The sequence below is a fragment of the Oenanthe melanoleuca genome, chromosome 3 (genome assembly GCF_029582105.1).
Source record: "Oenanthe melanoleuca isolate GR-GAL-2019-014 chromosome 3, OMel1.0, whole genome shotgun sequence".
NCBI classification, from domain to species: Eukaryota; Metazoa; Chordata; class Aves; order Passeriformes; family Muscicapidae; genus Oenanthe; species Oenanthe melanoleuca.
The window spans coordinates 31,016,598-31,035,905 of NC_079336.1; the positions used below are offsets into that span (position 1 = coordinate 31,016,598).

Here is a 19,308-nt window from a genome sequence, read left to right on the forward strand (position 1 = left end):
CTTTAGGGCTTGCACACAGGCAGCTAAACTGGTGTATCTGAGAATGCTCATGAATAACACCAGAAAGATGCTGGGCATTTTACAATTTACTTTGCAAGAGCTATAGAAAAAGTAAAAAGTCTAGCTTCATGACTGGGAAGATGTACTTGTATATATATGTCTAGACATATATGGCAAAAATATTTCTGATTTTCCAACTAACACAACTGCTGTTATACTAGAAGCTTTTTTAACAAAAAAATTTTCAGCATTATGAATATTTCTGTGTGACTGCTTTTCAGCTGTTTGTTAGAAAATGCTTATCTAGAGTATTTTTATGATGTCAGCTAATTACATCCAAAATGAAAAACTACCTTATTAATGAATAAGATACTGGAATTTGGCATTTGATTTCAGCATTCAGCACAATTCCTGTTTAATGCTGTGCAGACTAATTCAGTCTCTTAGCCCAGACCAGAAACTGCAAAAGCTGTGACGGCACAAATCACGCGTTGCGGCACATTCATCGCAGAGAAGATTCAGGGTGCTCTGGGCATGGGCAGGAGAGCAAAAGCTCTGCCAGTTCTCAGTGTTTCTCCACACCACCACGTCCCAGGAGGTAGCAGTGGCTGCAGGACCTCATTTCCAGCCCTGCAGTGTGACAAGTCCAGCACTGAGCTTGCAGATGCAGCCCCAGCCCTGTATTAGCCTGCCACGCTGCAGAAGGAACAGGATCAAAGGAGAGAGTCATCCTTACCCAAGTTCTTGCAAGTCTTGTTTCTGGTTGTTTACCAGATATTCCAACCACTTGGTAAATGTCTCTTTTTTTTTTTTTTCTTGGAAAAATATATTAACAAAGATCTAGGACTAACACAAATTACCTACTCTGCTTTTTACTGTTGAATTAATAATCTCCTTACTTTATAGCCCTGCCAGGAGGGATAATACTATTGTTAAAGCATGACACCACACTGCAGAAAGGGTGTCTGCTCAAAACTTGTTTAGTCCTCTCATCCTTGGCTGTAAACCACTGAAAAGCATACAAACCTCTCACAGTTCACACAGTAGCCTTTCAAGGTAAATTATAAGTCTTCTTTTGGTCTCCTTCTCCTGTTAAGGTAAGGAATACCCCAAAGCTAAACAACTGAGAGTGGTCTTTTACCAATGCTGAGGAGCTCTGGGAAGTGCAGCTTTTCCTTTTGTGGTAGGTCCATGCCAGAAAAGCCATTTTAAGATTGCCCATCAGTTAAAGCTCCAAAGCCATGGAGGTGGAGCTGCAGAAACGCCCTTCCTATTGATGCCAGAACATTATTTAGCTCTTCCTTAGAAAACATCAACTGTTAGGAAGGGCTCCAAGTTTTCCCAAGGAAACACTGTAATGAAATGCATCATCCAGCTGTCTGTGCCTTCACCACCACTCACCTGTATCCATCCCTTCCTCCTGCAATCTGGCAACACCTCACAGGTTGTGCAAACCTGCTAAATTCAAGTGCCACCCAAAAAAATATTTTGCAAGTGGATGCAGTTTCCAACTATGGGATTTTTCACTTTCCTCACTAAATCACCTGGAACAGATATTCTACATCTGCTATTTTTATTTATTTACATATTTAAGTTGCTGCTCAGTCAATCCCATAAGTCCTCAGAGGTAAATCAGTCCCAAGAAATAGGATTCACCAGTGATGAGAATGTTGCAATTTTAAAAGTGGGCTAGGGCTGAATATTGTTGATTTCTTATTTTTCCAACTTTCATAGGACAGTAGGACCATGCCACTGGGCATGGATGAATTCCTCCTTGCTAACATAAAATGTTCCTTTTGCTCTGGAATTTCCAGTTTCAAGACCTGAAATTCTGGCATAGACATTCAGATTGCATTATAACAGCTGAAAAAAAGAAACTAAGAAATACAGTTAATTAGCCCACCCCCACCTCTTATTGAGTGTATCATCAATCTCTAAAGCATTCTTCATAACTGTAATGGCTTTTATTTATATTATTTAAGTATCAAAGAGAAACAGGTTTCAGCTGGGGATTTAAACCTGATACTGATTTTGTTAAAATAAATAGCATTAATAAGTAAAAATGAGGGCATTTCTTAATTTGGTTGCTTTAGCTAGTGAAATAGAAGAGGGCACAAAAAGAACAGTGAGTAAAAACCTCAATGAGCACAGTTCAGGGATTTTTCTTTACCTTATTCCTCAATGCTGAAGAAAGACATAACAAAGTTGTATTGAATGCCATGACTTTTCAAACTTATTTAAATCAAGGGACTAGAACACAATCAATCTGTTTTTTCATTTCTTTTTCTGAATTCCTAGTTACTAAGCATAGCTTTTGCAGGCAATAATCTCTATATCCTGGCCTAGTCACAGTGCTGAAAAAAAGCTGTTGACTGTATTGATTTTGTGGCAGATTATGGAATTCTTTGAAATTTGTAATTTAGATCCAGACTGCACTGCTCACCAGGTCACAGTGATGTTGAGAACTAATCTTGGTATCTGGCATTATGCTCATAATGGGAAATTTGCTCAGTGAAGGAGGCACTGCACAGCATTCTGCTGCTGTTTTAAGAAAGAATTACATTGCCTCAAGATGTCATGCTGTCAAAATTGCTACACTAAAAATTAAATGGAGAACAGAGTTTCAAATCCTTTGTCTGGCTAAAACATCATGTTATTTTCAGCATCTTTGCAATGCAAAACCAAGAAGACACTAATGCTTTGTGCATCTCTTTGTTCCTACAGCACATGTTCCTACTCCCTGTGAAAACATGCATCAAGAGATAATGTGAAGAAAATATCAAGAGTATTTTGGTCAGATAAAAATACCCACTTAATCTCCAGTCAGTTAAAATTCCTAACAAAACGTTATTACAAAGTAAATTGATTCCTTCCACTTAATGCATCTCCTACTGAGCTGAGCAGAAATTTTCTAATACTGGCCATGAATTGCAGAAATCCCTGTGCTGCTCCCTGGTAGCCAGTGGCTGGACCAGAGGCTGGCAAAGTCAGACTCAAGGTGTTGAAAGAACAAAAAATCATCTCACTGCCAAAAATATGCTGAAATGTATTTTGAAAGGCATTCTGTGAGTCTGAGAATGAAAAAAAATTACAGACTTGCTTAATTTGGAATTGAAATTGTTTTTCTAGTGGTTCAGCTCAAGGATTTTAGTAAATCAAGCCCTCTGTAGCTTTCAATGGGCTTCAGAAAACACCTCCTGGATCCAAGAGATTTTATAGACCTGTGAGACAGGCAAGTTATGTCAACTGCTTATCAAGATGATACTACAGGTGTATTCCATAGTGCTGGTGCAACTAGAGGCATTAAGGAGAGTTTGAGTTCCAAGCATTGCATATACAAGTCTCATATATCATTCCTTATCAAAAGCAGATTTAATAAAGTGCCATAAAGAAAGGAAAAATCACCCATGCACTGGTCTGCAGCACAAAACAGTTTTCTCAGTAAGAATTGTGCCACAGCTAACTTTGTGTGAGTTCAAAATATGCTGCTACTTCCAATATTTTACTAAAGTAATTAAACTTTCATTGTGAAATCTTTAAAAAAAGAAGTGGAAAAAAATTAAAGATTTTGGTCTTTATTTTTCTATTACACTCCAAATTTTATAGTGTGCAATGTGAGGTCTAGTAAAGTTTTTAAAACTCTATTAGCATCATGGACCATCCTTAAGGAAAATCCTCATTGAAGTAAGTGAAGCATCAAAAGTGACAATGAGGGAATTTCCCTGTGCAAGAAAACTTACCTGGCTTTAAAATAAAAATACCTGAAAGTCAGATCTATATAAAAATCTGGTATCTATTAAATTGTCATCACAGAAGAGCTCAGTACAAAACCTCTACCAAGGTGATTTTCTAACACAGTAAACTCTCTGTTTCTCACAGCCAAAAGCTCTGGTTATGAATGTACAGTGTGCCTTCATATCATCGAATAAAAAAAATGATTTTGTCCTCGTAGCCAAATTTGTTAAGCAGGAAGGCAAAATTTAATAAAAAGCTGTTCCTTCTATTAGTTTATTGTATCCAGAACACCCAGTTTTGAGATCATTAAATGAAAAAATTTTGTTACTACTCAACCTGCTCAGAGTGTGCGGCCGCTATTTGGCGTTTCAGACTGCAAGAAAAGTCACTTCACACATGCCCCAGTGACAAATCACAGCAGCAAACTATTCCCTGAACACACATCACAGCCTTCATCCAAGGAGCCACTCTAGCAGAGCAGAAAGGCATGCACAGTGATTGAAGAGGGTAAAAAGGGGAATTTTTCAGTAAAGAACTAGCTATTACCTAAAATCTCATTTTCTGAGTAAATCCTATCAATGTGATGGGTTTTTTTCTTTTTAATTGGAGCATTTCCAGCATATTTGGTTTATGTCAAGCAACTAACAACTGAAAAGCATGCCAGGCTCTCTACAAGTACTGAATCCAGAGACACATTTTCTTCAAAATCCATACTTCATGCTGTCAGCAGAAAGTGTTCCAACACCCCCTTCCAAGTTTGATGTTTTGAGAAAACGTAGAACTACAAAAAAACCCCATTCCTTCTTGGCCCAGGGACTACTTCTGTGCCATCTGCCAAATATGTGGAAACCAGGTCAGACATCAATTTCTAGGTGAGAATCTGTTGTTCAGTGAGAAAGACTCCTACCAGGCTGGGTAGAGCCAGACTGCTGTATCCAGTGCCCAAGAGCACCATTTGAGGTGAAGCCAGTTTACCAAATCATGCCATGGACTTGAAACCCTTGACTGTAAAACACCCCAAAATTTAACATTATACTCACTTGCAGCTACTACAAGATCTTTCTATGACATACATCCCACTCTGGAATAATTTAGTAAGCAAGCACCTTACCTGAAGATACATGTGCAAAAAAGAAACAAAGCATAACAGAAGCTCTGCAAAAATAGTTTTTTAGCAGTTATACAGCAATTTGCAGCTCTGGAGGGCTTTGTGTTACTGCAAGAAGCTACTCAGAAGCTCTGAAGATTATAAATGAGAAACTACAGAGTCCTGTCAATGCAGGAGTATGATGTTTGTCATTACTTTCACTCCAAGCATTTGTAGATAAATCACTCTGATTATTTTTTAAGACAAAGCAAACTTTTGTGTGCTTCAGAATGTACTTATGCACAGGTACACTACTTGGATACCATTACAGCATCTGTAATGAATACACAGCAGTAACAGTTATAGAGTTGTCATTCAATTCCTGCAACATCTAGGGGCAACAGCAAAAACTAGAGGAGCAACTGCTTGATGTTCTCCAGCTTTTGGCCCAAGTTGTTTTCTTGTATTTTTCTCTCATAAACACAGTCCATGAAATAACAGCATAACAGTGGTTTCCTCATCAAGCAAATAAAGGTTATACCACTGCAAGAACAATAGCTCTCTAGCTAAAGATAAGGACAGAAAACAGTTTGAACCATTTCAAAGATCAAAGATTTCTTTTTGCTTAGCAGACTAAAACCTACCTGATATTGATTTGACAGATAGCAGTGATGCCATATGAGCTTGTATCAATTCCTACCTACTGAATCAAAATGCAAATAGCTTTTTCCCTCAAAGCAGCACTGGGCTGTGTGGTTCTCTGGCAGGAACTGCCAGCACTGTTTTATAGTGTGCACTAATCAGGGCCTGGATGATCAAGAGACATAAACTTACCCATCAATAGGTATCTTTGTAATTAAGTCAAATGTGATGTCACTGACATGTCAGGCAGTCAACAGGAAAGTTGTGCCAGCATTCATGAGGTGACCTAGAAGTCCCAGGCACAAAAAGACACTGAAAGGCACTAGTCCACAGAAGGTACTGCCTTCAAAGCTGTCTTTGAGTACATGCTTCATGTGTGTGTCTGAGAGTAGCCCATGTTCACCCAGTGCTTCGAGCTGAGCAAGAAAACAAGTAATAAGACCCTTCCCCCAAACCCCAATTTCCCAGATGTTAAGAAGCAAGTGATACAAAAAAGAAAATCAAACATCAGAGGATCTATTTTATCCAATCACCCAATGAATCTGATTTGATCACAGTCTTATTTTTAATTACTGGTGGGGAATAATTGTGAGAAAGCTGCCTGCAGAGAGAGCCTACCCCAGCACATGTTAATCATTTAAGGGACAAATCTTGTTATGAACACTTGGTGTATTTTCTGATTCCAGGGAGGATGTAAGCAGTGGATTGAAGCAATAGGTGAGAATTGTGCAAGACATAATTGACCACACCATATTTTGCTATGATGGCAGACTTGATTCTTTTCTACTTGACATTTGGAGTAGCTATTTGCACTGAGGTTCTAGGAGTGCAACATGGGTGCAACTTGATGTTATAAGGTTGATTACAGAGATCATACTTGGCAGACAATGAAGGAACTTACTGTACCCAGCACATGTAACCACAAGTTGCATCTAATGCCAAAAGTGCTCCAGATTCTCTGGGATGAGAGACTTCATTAACACCACACAGCTAAACTTCATGGCTAATTGTATTCCTAATTGTTAATATTTCCAAGACAAAATAAGGAAACTTAGGGGATTTTTTTTGTTTCTTTTAAGTAGGCATTCTATTTTCAGTCAGTTCCCTGAGGAAGATTTCATAGCCACTCCACTATTATTTGGGGACAATACTCAAAATTAGGAAGCCCCTCTAACCTTAAAATGGGAGGATGTGTCACAAAAATGGTTTTCTCAAACTCCTGGGCAACAAAACAGATTACATCACATGATCTGCACAACACTAAAGTTAGCAGGCATCTTGAGGCAAGATGGGACACACAGAACATACTACAGAATGTATAAAACCAAACTCAAACAGCATGAAAAAAGTAATGTTTATTTTTAATGTTTACAAAAGCATGAACACCTTATGCAAAAGCAGCACCCTGAACCATACATTTCCCTCAATCCTCCTGGGATATTGGCAGAAAGCAAGTATTTTCTCTGCTCTTTAGTGCTCAGCATACTCTGCTGAGATAAATGGGAACCAACCCACTCATTTCCATGGAGCTCCCTCTGCTTACATTAGCAAAGGGGCCAGCACATCAGACTGCAGTGCAATGAGATGTCATATGGGTGTCTTGCTTTAGGTATCAAATTAGATAAGTCTGTGTTTCTAACCAAGATAAATACACTATCCAGATAGTTAATTAGCTCCCCATTCTCTTCAATTTTAACTGAAACAGATCTCATTTTAAATACAACTCTCAGCCCACACTAGCTTCATGCATGGTTTAACTTTATGCACCATGAACAGTTTTATTCAAGTTTTTAAGAGATAGCTGGTTCATGTAAGCTATTTTAGGTCTGAGATCTTGCATCACAAAAGCTATTTGTCCTTTTTTACCTCCCTTCCCAGGACATGCAGTTCAAGTGTTTACTCTGAAGAAATGTGCCCTTAGGTTAACCTGAAAAAAATGTGCAGCATTTTCATTTGGCCTTCACCTTTTTCTCCTGATCTGGAGCTGGAAGTAATTGATGGTGCTGTAATCAACTAGGCCATGCTTTACAACTTACAGAGAAACATTTGTTTAATGGTTGGACTCAGTTATCTTAATGGTCTTCTCCAACCTAAATGGCTTTATGACTCTATGATTTATGTTTAGAAGTTTTCTGTTAAACAGAGAATATGATTGCAATGATTTCAAAGACTCACCTGGTGCAAGTTACTCATACTAAAATGATCCCTATGATAATACAGCATAATTCCCCAGCTACCCTGAGTTGAGATCCCTCCCCTCAGAATCTACAACCGATGCCCCAAAATATTTATTCAACTGGTAGAAATGGCTCTGTCCTGTCTGCCATTCTATGTCTAAAATGACTGAAAAATACTATTTCTGTTTGCAAGATTGATATTGGATCTATGGAACAAAAAATTGCTTCATTTTACTGCTGGAGCTGCAGGAATCATTCTATTAGCTCCTGCCAAATTCACATTCAAGAAATAAAATTTACTTCACATATTGAAAGAATCTGCTAAGAACCCATACATATACACACACACATACACTATGTATGTGTACACATATATACACACATGTATAGATAATTTGTATTTAATTTTACACTGAAAAAGTGCTAAAATAATCCAACAACTGCCACTGCTAGAGATGAGGCTAAATGAAATGGTATTACTTATATGGCATCAAATATTGAGAGACTCTGGTTCAAGAGCTTCAGAACTCTTAGCAAAAAAAATTAATGTTCATTGGCAAAAACAGAAAAGTTTCGAATGGTTTGAATTTAATTTTTCAATAAATTGAAAGGATTTAGAAGAACAAAACCACAATAACCCTGTAAAGAATAACTGTACTGCAAAAGATTGTATAATTTAAATTTCAGTACTGTGTATAGAAAATACACACATTTATACATACTTTCATGGCAAAATTTTAAGGTTCCTTAGACTCAAAGATGACTCTAATGAATCTGTCAGTATTTCACATGTGCATTATTGCCTCATATTTTGAAAAACAAAAAGCTGTACAAGTTCAGCCTTGTACTCTGTGAGTCTGGCTGCATAGTCAAAAACAAAAATATTGCACTCGAGACCATGCCTACAAAAATGCACATTTAATAAGGCCATTATATTCAAGATTGTAATGGGACTTGAATTACATGAACAATCAAATATAAATAGACCTAGGAAAGTCATACTGCAAAAGATGTACTCAAAACAGCAGTGTTCCAGTAATTTAATAACTGGGTTGTTTTGTTGTTTTTTTTTTTACCCATGAAATGGCAATCTCTCAAACTGGTTTATGCACAGGACCAAACAACATGATGTGTTGCATTCTCACAATGAGTTTTTTCATGTTTTTTTTAGAATTTAACGATTACCCCAGAATTTGACAGAAGGCTTCTACTCAAGTTCTGTTCTTGAGTTCAAGTTTCAATCAACTTTAATTCACTTCCATGCATGATGAGGGGGAAAAAAAATTGACTTTCAGTTATTTAAATATTTACCATCATGCAAGACAATTTTTAACTCAGAAAGTGTAGCAAAGACACAATTGACCCTGTACTGGAATACTCCCTGGTATGCTGTTTCAGAGCTAGATCACATTAAGAGTATCAGTTTAGCTGATCTGGCTTATTGAATGAATGACAACAAACAACCAATTTAACACAATTCAGGAAATGATACAGATTTAACAGTTAGCTGCCCACATCCCATGGCAAATAGAAAGAAGCTACCCTTAAATCAAAGTGGGGTAAGTGACCTTGAAATTACACCAGGGTAACTCTATTCACACCAGTCACTACTTTGGAGTAGCAGGTGAACTGTAAATCTGCCTTGTAGTTATTTACTCCTTTAGCCACTCCAAAGTTACTGACTCAGCCAGAGTTTTGGCTTGGTTGAGGGTAGTGGCATTTGTCCAAGAAGGAAGGGTAGATCACCATCCCTCTTCCCCATGCCACACTATGCAGTTATGCAAATGCAAAAAGCATCATTACAAAGGCTGGAAGAATCAGAAGACACAGCAGATAAGAAACTTAATGGTCACATGCATTTGAGTTCAGCAGAGACAGTTTTTCACAATTCTATATTCTGCCCAAAAATCCACAGTGGTGGTGGTTAGGGATGAACCACCTTCCAGCAGAACCAACTCCAGCATTAGGAATAATTTTTTAATACAACAGGCTATAACCAAAATTCTGGGTTTAGATCTTTTTTTTATAGAGACAAGACAAACATGAGACACAGAATATGTGACCTGCTTGCATGGATGATAGTCAATGGATGACAGAGATGCAAAAGTCTATTAAACATGTCACTCACTTTACACTCACAGTTCTGTGTACTCTTTCTGAGCCAATGCTGCCACTTGTCAGATATGTTTGTTGCTACCTCTGGATATGTTTTGGACCAGAGCTGAAGGGGAGAATGCATTTGGACACTAACAACCTAGCTCTTTCAGTGATGGCCAAGCAACACAGCAATTCAGGATATAGTTTCTAATTCCACCCATCTTCTACTCATTGCATGCTAAGCAGCTCAAAATGTACCTCTTAGAATCACATTATTCAGAAGGAGTATAAATCTTTCCCTATTTTCTTCACAAAAGGAATGGTAAAAAGCCCTTTATGTAACATGTAAATGAAAATCCATCTAAATTTTCTACTTATTTTAGCAGTTTTAACTTATAATGGTGGCCTGTCTATCAGCAGTACTTTGTCTGCAAGTGTCTAACAAATAGAGTTTTGACAGGTATCAAGCAATAGCAACATTTTCAACCTTTTATGTTTGCTGTATTTAGTACTTTGAAATTGAATTCTCTCTCCCAACAAAGTGATAGTTGGTCTTGTAGTTAGCATGACTACCCATGCACACAACATTTCTAAATGGAATTACATGCTGTTTTTTCTCCACCATAGCATTTTCTTAGCATCTTGAGTATCAGTCAGAGCCACAGATTTAACACAGGTCATGGACAAGAAGCAGCAGGGCTATTTTTACTGCTTGCTTCAACCAATATATTAGTTCATATTTATACATTCTTAAAATGTATTCTTGACTTGGCTCTACTAAAAGTACCACTCCAAAATCTTAGTTTACATTAAAATAATGATTTGATCAAAAGATACCACCAAAAATCCCTTTTACTCCCACAGGGAAACACATGTTCTCCTGAATTAATATTAATGGATATTTAGATTAGAAGACTCCATGTTTCAGAAACCAGTTATTTAATGCTCAATATTCTTTTCAGCAGATGAAGAGGTAGGTATATTTCCACACAAGAAAAAATAATAAAACAAAAACCAAACTGTAACAGATACTCAATTAAATCAAGTAATGTCTGAAAAGTCAAACACTGTTCTGACATATTTTGTCTGAAGGTACTCTCCAAGGAGAACAAGAAAAGTTACACATCCTGATTAGATAATACATCATAATTTGAAATTTAATAATTTTCTGGAAAGAAAGCACAAGTATTCAAATGCTACTTCCTTCCCCTTCCCCCCACCCCCCCAGAAATGTGGGTGCCAACACAACTGCCTGTATCAATGGTAGTATTAACTTTTGGACTGCTAAACATGGAATCAACTGCAATTCTTCCTTACATTCACCAACACCAGCAGTCTACAAGTTTACACGGAGACCATATGCATGATAATTACATAATTACAATAGAAATTCAACTTTAGTGTTGTTCTTAAAACAATCTTCATAAATAATGAAAATATCTGTGTTCTAGCTCTTCAGTAACCTAAGGTTAATTGGTACAGATAGTGTTTTCCTCTTCCTTTTATAAACCAAACTGGAGGTTCCTCACTGCCAACAATGGTTAAGGCCTGGATCAAGTTACTCTCCTTTTGCTTTTCCCTTTTTCTGCTTTTTTCCATTTTCCACCACCGCATTACTTTCTGGTTTGCTTACTCCATTTGCAACAGCACCATTTGCTATTTTGCCATTCTTTACAGGTTCCTTGGGCAGCTTATAAGTCCGATAGTAGAAGTTACCAAACAGGAAAATGAAGGTGACAGCATAGAAAATGACACCCCAGTGCATCCATTTAGGGAAAGGACAATCAATATAAATAGACAAGGCTGTGTGGCCAATAGTCACATGGAACTGCACCTGAAAGACAGAAAATACAGAATCAAAAAATCTGGATATATTCTGTAGGTCTGAGTGCATCAAAGTTTATACCAATTCACTGAGCAATGAAAACTGCTGAATTGCAAGGTGGTAGGGAGCTGCATTTGGCTTCATGCAGGTACATCTACGCTTGACCAGGAACATCAAATTTATTGTAGTATCTGGCATCAGTTTTCAGAAACAGGAAAATGAGAAGATAAGTGATCTGGATTTTCTCTACATTTTGAATATGTTTGTGTAATTCAGTTGGAACAGCCACCAAGGAAGCATTAGACTTTAACTCACACAACCCTTATCTATGCCGCTTTTTTTTCCCCAAAGTTATATAAATGCTTTCTTCTACAAAAAGTATTCTAATTGAGGAGTGTCAGGCAGAAAAGAACTTTTAGAAGGAGCAGCATCTGAGCCAAAGCTTTGCCAATGCAAATCCACACAGAGGCAACACCTTTTATCCCAAAAGGAGGAAGTCTACTTACCAATTGCAATATGGTCAAATATCGTTTCCACCACAGGTACTTCTGAAATTTAGGGCCACAAGCTGCTAATCCATAATACATGTACATAATGACATGAATAAATGCATTCATTTGAGCTCCGAAAAAAGCTGTCCAGGAACAGAAGGCAACACCATCATGTCATTTTGGAAAAAGAGGATTCTTTTCTAGTATTATTTGTATCATTACTTTTAATTATAAAAATTACAAAGCACAGGACATGTCAGGATTTCATCTCCAAAATATTGACTAGTATAATACAGACCTGGCTGTCAACATGTGCTGACACAAACAGATGTTAATGCAAGTAGTATGTCACATCTTCCATGTGACTACCTATGCCAAAGCTTTCTATAAGATTTTTGACATAAATGACATCTATTCCACACTAGTTGTTTTAGTGTAACTGCAACTATTTTGTAAAGAATTATTAAAAGCTTTATTTGACAATGTAAAGTACAAAGTATCAGGCTCTGAATTTAAATCTTTTAAACTGTATTTAAAGGCAAAAGATCACTTCTCAACAAGAAGTCAAGAAACTCACATGGAAGTCTGGTTAAACAGGCCAAAAGAAGCAAAACTTCAAAGCAAAATTTGACTGGTTCTTATAAGAACTTCAAGGCATTGCCAGGTGAATTTGTCTAAATTAATCATCTTTAGTTTCTTTATTTATGATTTAAAATATCCAGCAGTCTTAAGTGTGTCAGTGCACAGTATAACTTCTTCCAGAATGATCCACGTTAGATCCATGTTGACAGTTTCATTTGCATTAAGATCTCTTTGCTTTGTCAAGATTAGCAGACATTTAACAGAAACACATTATATCTTGTTAAGGTACTCCTACACTGACAGAGAGGCTCAAAAATGCTCTAATGTATAAGATTAGGGCAATGCAGACAACAGCTCAGATGCCCATGTGGTCTGGACCCACAATATTATTGTTATAATAGGGTCCAGTTTATAATAGACCTGTCTATGTAAGCAGTGTGCTATCAACTAGAAAATAGAAGAACACAGATCTACCCACATTTATGCAGTGGTGCTACATAAATGCAGAAAAGCAACTGCTGCTTTTCCTTTGCAGGCTCTGGGAGCTAAGAGGCAGTGCTAGAACACCAAAACTTGAAAGAAATTTGGAAATAGTTGCAACAGTTGCATTAAAAACTGCTGATATTTAGCATGAAAGTTCTGAAAAGGAACAAGGGAGAGGGCCTTTTGAGATATCCGGGAAGTTTCTAAGCAAGAATACAAGTAACCATCCAGTCTCCAATAATCTCATTTTTTAGGTGCAGCTGCAAATAAAGATCATTAAATATTTCAACATCAGGTTGAGTACCTGCTTCCTGCATATTATGTAATAGAAATTAAAAGGTAATCACTACTAAATTTACATATTTATTCTTTGCAATGTAAGTGGTCACTCAGGACAAAATATCTACAGTAAATGGGAGGATAAACTCTCATGCAGTAAGTATTAATGTGGTTCAAAAAAACCAGAAGCAAAACACCAAATCCAAAATATTAGTTTGGTGCTCATAATATGGTATTATGTGTTTACTACACGGTATTTTCAGTGTTGCAAGCTTCCAAAGTACACATCAAACAAAACAGGGCATTTTCCCTGTACCCTCACCTCCACAGAGCTTTCAATTTGAGAGAGATAAGGCTAAACAACAGGAACAAGAGTATAATGTAGGCAAAGAAGGGTGTGGCAAATGCAATAAGCAATAATAAAATTATTTGATAGAGGCTTTAGAAAGGAAGAAAGGGGAATAAAAAGGCTGATAATGAATTTAGACTTGTGTCATTATAAATAAGTTTTAAAAGTGAATTGACAGATTTATTGGCTCATCTCCAAGCCAAGGTTTCAGAATTTTACACATGCCTCTTTATAAAAATAAAAGCAAACCTCAAACTCTCATACAATGCCAAAATAACATCTCCATTCACTTCATTAAATTTGCACACAGAGTGTGGCCCACAATTAGATTTTGCAGCTCTCTGTATCTGCAAAAATAATAGTTAAGCAAGATGCATACATCTTTCTGTTTCACACAGATACAGATACTTTTGAAGGCAGAACTTCAGGCTTGCAATGGATGCCCATGAGAAAAAGAAAAGAAGTTTTGCAATTCATTAGATTATTGCCCTGCTATCTTTTCCTCCCCCATGTTTCCCACAGAGGGAGATTGTATGCATTAATAAACAGTTTTGTATATTATAAAGTCAAGTCTGTAAAACTTTCTCCTATTCCTCTCAAATACAATAATTCTCCTTTCTGCCCAGTCAAAAGCATATGAGAGGAAGGGAACTCACCTTGTCCTCCTGCAACCCACTTAATACCAATCCACCACAAGGTGAACATGGTGAAATGGTGATAGACATGAAGGAAACTAATTTGGTTAAATTTCTTCCTCAGGATGAAGAATACTGTATCCAAATATTCAATTCCTTTGGAGACATAATACCACCATAAAGCAGCAGCTATCTGCAATGAAAAACAGAGAATATGTAAGTTTTAGTGATTCCAAGCCAAATGGAATGAAGTTCTCACCATCTATGCTGTAAGAGAAGGACACTTCTTTCTTCCCTAAATCCTAGTTAAATGTTGAGGTGAAGTCAAACATTTGACAATATGAGAAAAAAAAAATACTCCTTTCATCTATTCTGGACATGGAAAAAGCCTACTGCTCACAAGTCACATCTGTAAAAAAGAGCTGATACAGTTAAAAGATTTGCCATCTCTGCACAGTTTACCAGTTAAACATGGGAAGTTTGTGTCCTCATTCTCTCCTAAGCTTTGCAGAAGTCTCCCACAGGGCTTCCCCTTCTAATGAGGCAACACTTTGATGTGGTCAGAACAATGAGGCAGAAACATGATAAAATGAAGTTGCTAAGGTGAAGCCTTCAGTACCACAGGCATATGGGTGGAAAGATAGCAAAAGAAGAGAGATGCAGTACAGATTTCACATTCCTTAAAGCCATACTCCCTCAGCTTCTCCTGGCCTGCTCAGTAACTCCCTCTGTAAAGCAGCATCCCCCCACAGTGGCTCTCTGCTATTCAGGGAGTAGAAAAAGAGAGACCACAGGAGCCATAAAAACTGAACAGATATAATCCATCTACCCAACAGGGAAGTGCAACACACCCAAAATTCTTTTTCTAATCCACCCATCACAGTGCATTTTGCCTGGGATGCAACATAAACAGGGTTTCCTGCTGAAATTAGGATATTGTCAAAGCAAGTAAAGCCCAGAAGCTCTATGTAGCAATATGCTAATGCTATGATATGGGAATATGGTGGTGGTAGGGACTCCCTCCCAGATCCCAAAACATAGCAACAAGTCTAGTTTTGGCATTGCAAGTCATCTAGCTTGTTATGCAAGGGTGGGACCAGCTGGTGACTCACACAGAGAGTGAAAAAAAAAGACTTGGAATTGGTACCACTAGCAAGGAGAGCAGGCAATGTCACAACACACCTATTTGTAAGACATTGCCCTTGTCTTTCAGGACTCAGTTGATGGTAAACCAGACTTTCTTAACTTAATATGGTGTGAAATAACCTCACCACCCCCTCAGTCCCCAGGGAAGACAGAAGAAAAAAAGAGTTAACAGAGAGTAGCTTGCCTTCCCAACTACAGACATATTCTGAGATAAAGGGGAATCATTAAGAGCTGCAGAGAGCAATGCTATAGCCCTGCATGGTGTTTTCCTCCACCTTTCTAAACCAGGAAAAGAACAACATCTCTCCACAGACTTTGACATAATTGATCTGGTGAACAGTTTAGGAGAAATTACAGCAGAAGCAAAAATGCAGCATGGTTGAAGAGTGCTGCATATCTGCATTGCAGGCTCTGCAGTTTCCCAGAGAGACTGCACATCTTACTGATGCCAAACTGCAGCCTTCTGTGTACCACTAATGAACACCCTTCACACTCTCTGGATGTGATTTAGCCTACTTCAAGTTTTGGGAAGAGGAGGCAGATTTTTTCACTGTTATACAAAGAGCTGGAGTGAGGCTTAATGACAGAAAAGTGACTCCCACAGATCTTGGAGTTCCCAGACACACAGGCAAGCTGCAAGAATCATATAAATATATAGATATATATTGCTCAATATCCAGTACTGCCTCTGGGACAGGTAGCCAGGTATTTAATAACACCCACATCAAGGTTTGTCTCACACCCAGCATCAGTCCATAACCGTCCAGCATCTTTTACAGGTCTTTGCTAAAGTTGCATCTCTTAAATAAATTAAGATAAGCATCTTTTCATTTCATAAGTTAACAATAAACACTTTGGACTGTATATACATAAAATGACAGTCCAGCACTGCAATACTTTAGCTCTTTGGAGGTCCTTCCTTCAAAGAAACTTTTAGAGAACCAGCAGGTCAGTTACAAGCAAACTGCCATAAAATCTTTATAGAGTAAATGGACATTTTTGTTAATGAAATAGGGAAACAATAAGTCAAAGAGCCACTAAGCAAATAATCAACTTACTGTGACACAGAGCAAAATATAAAAATCCTACAAAAATACTTCTGTCTTATACCCAAAGTGCCACAAGTTCAGTGTATGTTCTTGGACAAGTCACATAACATCTCACTGCTCTTCTTCTGAATTCCACCTACCAGAAAAACCAATTACAGTCCATGGGTAAAAATAATATGAATTTTTGATCAAAATGCTCCCCTTCACTTAAGAAAAACAACAGGATTCTTTGAAGGATTATACCTGCTGATTTTGTGTTCCTGTAGATTTTTTTTTTTTTTGCCTGTCACCTTCTTTGCTTTCTTACTATCATAAAATTTTCTACCATTTACTCTCAAACCTGATAGGTTTTGTGTACACATGATCTATTTCAGTACTTCCAGTGAGTTCTGCAGATGTTTTCATCATTAGCTTATAGAAAAAAAAAAATGAAACAGATGTCAAGTCATTTGCCTGAGGCCATGCATAAATTCAGTGAAAAAGGACAGAAACAGAGGAGAACAATAACTTATATGTAAGCTATGTCAGGAGCAGATGGCTAGTATTAAATTTCTTTTGCAAAGCATCAAAAATCATGACCTAACATGTAGCCTTTGCACACTGCATGCAAGAAGGATTTAGTTGAAAAGAAAAGGAAACATGCATTAAAAAGGCACATTCTTGTAATGAACAATACTAGTCACAACTATATATTTTCTGGTAATTTTCATATGTATCAATCTAAGTCTGTTAAAACAGCAGATGGCACAGAAAGATTACATTACAGCCTAGGATTAAGGGGGTCAACAAGAGGTCCAATCCCATGTCCCCTGCCTGCTGAAGAGTTTTTGACAGGAGGGCTGTTTTATTACAGGACTCTGTTTCAGCATAATTATTCCACATTTTGGGTTGGAGACATTTATCCATTAATGGGTATGAAGGGACAGGCACTTCTTGGAAGGTGAAAAATTAAAATAGCTTTTACAGTGAACTCTTTTCCCTTTTTCCCTTATAGAATTTTGTTTACAGAACTTGTGAAGTCAAGTTCACTGAAGTTTAAAGTATATTGTGTCTTTCTCATAAAAGGAAACCACTCAAACTCTAGACATAAATACAAACAATGCTGATTACAATTACAATACAGAAAACAACCACTGCTCAGCCTCATGATTACAATCAGCACACTTGAAATGAGAACTAATTCACACAGCCCCATATTCTCAGTTCTGCTAATAAAATAGATGAACTGTGACCTGAGACACAAGGACACACAAATGTAAGCAGAGGGGGGAAATGACTACTCACAGACACCAGCATACATTAAATTAGTGTTACAAAATCATTCACTTCAAATACTGAAGTACTACAAAGCATGGTTTTAATATCTCAGCCCTTTGCATTTATTATTTTGACTCTTAAGCCAAAACCAAAAAAAAAGTTCTCAAAATACATCTGTAGAATCCTCTAAATATTTTCTTAGAGGTTTGTTCCCCCTTTTCTTTCTTGTCTACTATGAACATTTTATTTTTTTTAATAACAAAACCACTCAACTTCCTGCCAGCAGTCAGTAAGGTGGCTACCTACAACATCCATCAGGTAAGTCATTCACAAAGGAGTTTATATCTGCAAATGTTTCTGCAACTGTGGAATTTAATTTTCATCCCTGCTTGTCCCACTGCTGTCCCTGCTGTTTCTTGTAGAGCAGCCATGGGAGCCTTAATGAGATTAACATGTGTAGGTATGTTCAAAACAGTAAGCAAGGGGACCAGCTTATTCACATTTTGTCTAAACTACTACACAATTAACTATCAGTGGAAGCCAGAAGACTGATAAAGTTGAAGAAAATATACAGACAAATACATGGAAATATATCTCCTAAAAACTGGCAAAACCAAAGAGGCTGTGCCTGACTTAAGAGGTCTCTGAGCTGCTGCTTGCAGTGTTGCTAAACTGTACAGGGGAAGTGCCACCACATGCCCTTACATTGCTGCCTTAAAAATCACTGGCTTACTGTCTTGATACACTATGTGGTTTGGAGAGCAGAGAATGATATTCTCTGGTACCCAGGATAGCCAATTTTTTTTATTTTTGGGGGGAACTGTTTTTTGGGAGCTCTCTGTACTCTCTTGAAGGACAAAGGATAATTTCTCGACCTCTTACTTTGATCAAGAGTTTCACAAAAAAGAGGCCACTCAATGTGATGGCAATATCACAGTGGGACATTCCCAAAAAGCCAGAAGCAGAGGCCCTACAAAGGCTCCAGTGTTGCCATTTAGACTACTATATACAATGAGTTTCACATTTCTCAATATTTGTTCCAAATTTCAAAGTCCCAAATTAAAGTCATATATGAAGCTCTTTCAGAGCATGTTCCATGATGCCTTCTGGGCTCAGTGCTGTTTCCATGTGAGTTAGTCCCAGTCTTCTTTATCTGAGCAACACAGGATTTATTTACTCATTCCCTGGCAAATATGCTCATTGCATTTGCAATTGATTCTACTGTTGCAGTGCAGCATTTCTCTGCAGAGCAAACCTGGTTCCAATAAAAGCTAGACTTTTAGTATCTACATCTATATGTGCAAAAATGCTTATCAATTCTACACTCAAAACTGCAAAAAAAAATTTAAAACTGCTTTTGCAGGCTTATATTATGAAAAACTATGGTGAAAGAAATCTTGAGGAGGTTTGGAATGTTTTTTCTTTTTGGTCTGACAGTGTCAAAAACCATCATATCTCCTATATCCAGAGAATG

At 37.5% G+C, this 19,308-nt stretch overlaps 1 protein-coding gene across 1 annotated transcript in view; it reads right to left on the bottom strand.

Moving 5' to 3' along the window:
- Positions 1–6,811: 6,811 nt before the first annotated feature.
- Positions 6,812–19,308, bottom strand: part of ELOVL4 (ELOVL fatty acid elongase 4) — a 36,264-nt gene continuing 23,767 nt past the window's right edge. The window contains exons 4-6 of the mRNA XM_056487938.1: positions 14,404–14,575; positions 12,070–12,197; positions 6,812–11,572 (exon numbers count right to left, since the gene is read on the bottom strand). Coding sequence (XP_056343913.1) covers positions 11,297–11,572; positions 12,070–12,197; positions 14,404–14,575 — 576 coding nt within the window. The 3' untranslated portion in view covers positions 6,812–11,296. The remainder of the gene's footprint in view (positions 11,573–12,069; positions 12,198–14,403; positions 14,576–19,308) is intronic.